The 6238-nt window shown below is 38.5% G+C and overlaps 1 protein-coding gene across 1 annotated transcript in view; it reads left to right on the top strand.

The window, feature by feature from the left end:
• Positions 1-5199, top strand: part of LOC126981335 (TBC1 domain family member 25-like) — a 24939-nt gene extending 19740 nt beyond the window's left edge. Inside the window, exons 8-10 of the mRNA XM_050832341.1 lie at positions 294-531; positions 822-965; positions 1313-5199. Of these exons, the coding sequence (XP_050688298.1) occupies positions 294-531; positions 822-965; positions 1313-2404 (1474 nt within the window). The 3' untranslated portion in view covers positions 2405-5199. The remainder of the gene's footprint in view (positions 1-293; positions 532-821; positions 966-1312) is intronic.
• Positions 5200-6238: the final 1039 nt, after the last annotated feature.

The raw sequence follows: 6238 nt of genomic DNA, 5'->3' as shown, positions 1-6238 counted from the left end.
TATTTGTGTGTGTGTGTGTGTGTGCCATAACCTTGTCTAACTTTTTGTATTGCTGATATAAGCTCATCAAGACATGGCTTGTATGTATTTCTTTTGTTTGAAAATATGCCCAGCACTAAAACATGTGCAAAATACCTTATGATGTACCTTTTACTTTAGTGGAAATGTTAATTCTATTTATGACCCAATTTCAAATATGCATACTGAGGTTGAAGCCATTTCAGAGAACATAAAAATAAAACATGAAAAGCAATATAAGTGTAGGAAATGCTAATTATTCATGCTTGCTTCAGGTATGCCCTACACCACCCCTCTGTTGGGTACTGCCAGGGCATGAGTGACTTGGCCTCCCCTCTGCTGGTTACTATGAGGGACGAGGCTCAGGCCTACGTGTGCTTCTGTGCACTCATGGCTCGTGTCCACTCCAACTTCCATATTGATGGTGTGGCCATGACCCTCAAGTTTCAGCACCTCACTGAAGCACTCATATTCTATGATGAGGAATACTACGCTTACCTCCGCCTACATCAGGTTGGCTAACACATCTCTAGACCAGATATCATGAGAATCAGAGTAGCTAGCTTATTACGTCATGTCCTCTGATCAACCAAACCATTCTGGGGAGCCTTTCTTTTGCTGTAATGTTTCTCTGAGCCACTTGTGTAATTATCAACAATAACCAATACTCCCAAAACTCATATTCAATTGTGGATTAGTTGTTACTTGATGAAATTAGTTGATGTGATTTGGGAGGGAAGATGCAAGAGAAGACTTTCATCAGAAAAGCAGGAATACTTAAGAATTTATCACAACATCCTCAGGCTGATGACTTGCTCTTCTGTTACCGCTGGTTGTTGCTGGAGCTAAAACGAGAGTTTGCTTTTGATGATGCCTTGCACATGCTAGAAGTGCTGTGGAGTTCCCTCCCTCCTGATCCTCCCAAGGAAACACTCCCCCTCTTTGAGGTAGGTGGTATTCACGCTAACTATGGCATCACAAAAGATTGCAGTTGATGGGATAGCCTTTAGATGTCCCAACATATCCTTGAGTCTTGTAGAAAATTTAGTCACTGCACATGTCACAGCTAAATAATCAAATGCTTCCCTTAACTTGTTTCTTCTCTACTGTTCTCTTTATCATGATACAAAGGAAACTACTGTAACTACCATTATAGTGTGTTTATGATGAAATATGTACATGGGATTTGATGGACAGGAAACTATGAGGTATAATTTGAACAAATATAAATTTTGTAAAAGCCTCAGTATATATAGGAAGTGAATTTGTCATTGATGTGGACCTTTTTTTCCAGGTCCCCTTCAATCCTGTGAAGGTTGAAAAGCCAGTGCCTCCCCCGACCCCTCGACCAAATCACTTTGCTAATGTTTGTGCCCTACGGAGACAGAGATCAAATGTGTCCAACAGAAGTACCGAGTGCCTTGCTGCCATCCTGAGCAGACGTGCTGCTAGCATGGACTGTGATGGGCCAGAGAATGACACAGCAGCCAAGAAACTCAGTAGAACGTGGTCCCAGCCAATTGACACTTCCCAAGTTCGAGCTAGAGTACCAAGTGGAGAAAGTGGTATGAGTGTAGATAGAATAAGGGAGGAAAGTAGTTCACCAGAGGAGAGTCCAAGCAGGAATACAAGAAAGATTAGGAACCTGAGGGAGTTCCAGCTTCTTACTAAAAACAAAGATTCTGATAGTGATAGTAATCCCAGCTCACCGTTCAAAGAGAAAGCCACTGTTAAGAAAAGCAAGGATACCAACTCTAGACCTCCAGTGTTCTCTGATACAAAGGTGACAAGCAAATCCCGAAGGTGTTTTTCAGACTCTGATGCCGATGTTGGTGTTCCCATGTACTCTGATGGAGGAGAGGTGGATGTTTGGCAGAACCCTGTTGCCACACTCTCCCCTGAAGTAGATCAACAGTTACAAATCATATGTCAAGAGGAACAACCCACAACTGTTCAGCAGCTCATCCCCAAAGCTAATGGCAGCCACAAGCAGTGTGAGGAGGAAGGAGAGAACCCAAACACCATGACATCAAGTGTCAATTCTTGTGAGGAAGTGACAGAAGTGACTGGCTGGCAGGTGACTATGAGTGATGGTGGCTCCCCTCAGGTCACCTCACTCCTTCCTCCTGAAGAGTTTGGGGGGGGCAACCCCTTCCTTATGTTCCTTTGTGTAACTCTTTTATTGCAGCATCGTAACCATATAATTAAGAACAAGATGGATCATAATGAACTTGCCATGTACTTTGACAAAATGGTGAGGCAGCACAATGTGACTAAAGTTTTAGCGCATGCACGCCGCATGTTTGAGAACTACCTCAAATTAGATTTTTCTAAGGCTCGCTCTAAAACCACTCCCCCCGGCTCCTCCAATGACCACTCGTGTTGATTGTGGATCTCTAGGAACATGACGCATCAATAAATAGTAAGTTGCCAATTACATTTCTATTCTGTATGTAGTATTTTGCAGACTTTTTTTTTTCTTTTTGGTTATAAACTTGACACATTGCCACTTTTTATTAGTCCATGATACATGCATAAGTGAGTCATTCAGGGGACTTATGAATAGTTTAGAAGTACTTTAATTGTTCACATTTTCATGCATTATTATTCAAGTGCACAATGTTTAGCTTTCAGAAAATATTACTGACTTTTCACATATCAAATGCACAAAATGTAAAAATGCATTCATTTGAGAACTTTGGGAGAATAACTTCATCTTTGAAGTCTCACTTTAGTCACCAAAGACATGTTGCAATACTTACACAAGTATTTTTGAAGTGCTTCTGCATGTCACTATAGTTAGTTAAAAATAAAAGTAAGATTGCTGTTCATAGACTAACACAGGAAATGCATTGAAGCTGCATAGCTATTGTGCAGATCAACAAATTTATTAAATAGTGAACATTCATACATTATCAGGGTTGTATTGTATCTCATAAATAATGAAATTATGCAATGTTTTACCATGTGAGTCTGGTTTGTGTTGTAAAGGTACGGTACATATAAAAATGCTTCAGTTTTATTTATTTATTATTATTTTCATTATTGTCATTGTTATTATGATTATGATTATTATTATAATTTGTTTATTTGTGTGTGTGTGTGTGTGTGTGTGTGTGTGTGTGTGTGTGTGTGTGTGTGGTGGTACTTGAAAAAGGGATTTTTTTCTCCCTTCCACCTCGTCATGAGCCATGTGGTTTGTTGTGCATTCCTGCAATGCCCGTGAACAAACATTGTGCTTCCATTACTTGTTAATGGTGGTGGGCTTTAGTTTTGTATATTTTGAAACAGAACTCTTACTACAAAAACAAGTAATTTACCACCATTGTACTGAAACATAAAATGCTGCATAATTGAAATTGTTTATATTGAGGTTTTGCAGCAATCATTATCTGACTATGTAAAAATCTGAAGTTGGCTTGAAGGTTGCAATAGAGCAGAAATGACCTCAAATGAAATGTGGAAAAAATATTAAGAATGTAATGCAAATGTGAATCAGCATTCTTAGTACAGGAACTTTCATATTTGACCCAATGATAGTGCAAGGGAAAAAATGATCTGAGGGAATTATGCTGCCTAAAATGTTATTATGAGAGTTCATATATTTCTGCAAGAAGAGGCTGAATGGGATCTTTAAGAAGTTATGTGGATATGAAACATGGTAATGTGTGAATTGATAAATGTTTGTTGTAACACTGAAAGATGTTGCTAAAATATATTATTAAGTGCATTGATAATGAAGGCAAAATAGCAAGTGATGGCAATAGGCGTGAAACTGGAGGGAGACGCTGCAGTCAAAATAAATAGCTCTGTGTTCTGATTGGTCTGTATAATGCATGGTGATGCAGTCTAGTACAGAGTGCTGTGAGATAATTTAGTTTACTATATTTTGTAAAATACCACAACAGGAGATTTGTATCACCAAACATTGAGAAAAATTAACATTATTTCTTCATGTACACAAGGCAACAAAGGCTAAGTATTTGTCTGTAGCCAAATGGAGCAAAGCATGGTTAACTCATCTCTACTCAGCTCCATGTTTCATGTTTCAGTACAGGCTGCTGGAAATGGAAGAAATGGTGCTTTTCTCTCAGTCATTTTATAGCCATTGTGCCTCCAGTCATCAAATTTTCATTCCTGGAGGCAAAGCATAACCTAAGAATGCCTTGATAGTTGTTCCTTGGCATTAAAATCTTGTTTTAGCTTGGATTTATAACTTTTGTACATCTCATACCTTGTTTTTGTTACCCTTTGAAAGCTTGACTTCATTTGTGATATTTATTTTACCAAAGAAGCATCTACCAAATAAAGTTGAATCTTCAAAATGAATAATCACTCTTCAAGGTCATAGTGCTCTGTCCTTATATATGATTTTGTTCCTTTTCTCTGCAGTCATGAACTTTTTTTTTTTATCCTCTAGGAGTCTAGGCTGTTCATAAGTCCTCAATCTATGTAAAGCCAATATCTAAACTTTTGCTCACTCCTCTGAAATGAACTAAATTTCCAATATGCTTATTATATAAGTTTCAAGAGAGCGAAGTTTTGTAACTGAGGTGGTGAAAGTCTGCTGAGGGGGGGCTTGTTAATCTGCAGGGAAGCCTTGCCCAAGTCTGCACTAGGGTTCTCTTGCATGCACACACCACAATCAGAATACTCACCCCCTTAATGAATGTACATAATCCAGTCATATAGGTATTAGGTAGACTTGTTTTTTTTTTAAGACAGTTACCGTGTATAAGCAAGACCTAGTGATATAGTTGATAATTTCTAAATTGCTTTATGGATCTTATCACTGTGATGCCATTGGTGGTGATACAGTATTTTGTGTATATGCATTCCTCTAATTTATGTTTCCTAGTAACATTCCACCAATTAAGTATATACATAAGTTTGGTTGAGTGGTAAGAGTGGTAAAGGAATTAAAGTCAGGTGTTGGGTTACCTCCTTGTTTTAAATATATATTTTTATATGTGAGCCTCCTCTTCATTTATCTTTCCAATTCTCATATGGAAGTGGTGTGTGGGGATTTATATTGAAGGGTTGATCTTGAGTGAAACATTTATATGGTTTGAATTCCTATGGTTTCAGGTTCACCATGTAGCCTTAATGTCTTATTGGATTGTGTATTTTTATTTCTGATGTTAATAAAAAAATATCTGCATTAAATAATAATATTACTAACATTGATTTTGATTGCAGACTTCCATACTTTGTGTAAATAAATTATACATTCTAACTAACCTGAGGAATTACAAATGACCCGAAAAATCCATACGAATACACTTTGGATATGTAACGGAGGTATGGACATAGAAACTAAACTTCACTTGTCATGGTGGTGGTGGCAAACTTTTCAACCACTCAACTTGGTGGTAATACAGTAGACTAGATGCTATACGTTTGGCAAACACTTGGAAGGCAGAGTGATTTGTGTGCTCTGTTCTCATCATATTTAAGGTAGTGTTTTGTCGTAATAAAATTCACGGCAATGTAATGAGAAAGTGCCTTCTGTAAATTTTTAGACTAGGATATGCAAAAGGTTTATGTGATGAAACCGCCGGACCCTTGAACACAATTTGTATAGAGTTCAGTAATTTACACTTACATGTTTAATTTCCTTGATATACTAAGAAATCCGAAAAACTAAAAGCTGCACATGTAGGGTCGTATATAAGACATTTCATCGCCCAAGAACACTAATTTGACAGGGCTTTCGTAGTTGTGACCCTGGTGATAGTGTAACCCTTCCTCTGTACCATGAACCTGTAGAAACACTCATTAGAACCCATTGACCCCCTCTTTGACCTTTAGAAATAGATAATGTGAGAAGCAAAGGTGTCTTGTAATACCGCCCTTAGTCTCACCTGTCTGGGACGCACTGTCAAAACACTTGTCCATGATGTGGCTACTATACGGTCTAGAAATGAAACCTGGGCTGGACATGAGTGTGGGTGAGGAGATGATTCGGATGATTCACCTAAGGTTTGAATCTTGAGTACGAGTTGGAATAAACGATCGGATGGTTCAAGTTTGTAATAAAAATGGCCAGAGTTGGTCGTTCAGAATGGTCCGAGTTGGTTGAGATGAAGGTCCGAGTCGGTCGTTCAGAATGGTCCGAGTTGGTTGAGATGATGGTCCGAGTTGGTTGAGATGAAGGTCCGAGTCGGTCGTTCAGAATGGTCCGAGTTGGTTGAGATGACGGTCCGAGTTGGTTGAGATG

This window comes from Eriocheir sinensis, chromosome 47 (genome assembly GCF_024679095.1).
Source record: "Eriocheir sinensis breed Jianghai 21 chromosome 47, ASM2467909v1, whole genome shotgun sequence".
NCBI lineage: Eukaryota > Metazoa > Arthropoda > Malacostraca > Decapoda > Varunidae > Eriocheir > Eriocheir sinensis.
The sequence above is the reverse complement of the archived record's forward strand: the minus strand, read 5'-3'. Positions and strand labels throughout refer to the sequence as shown.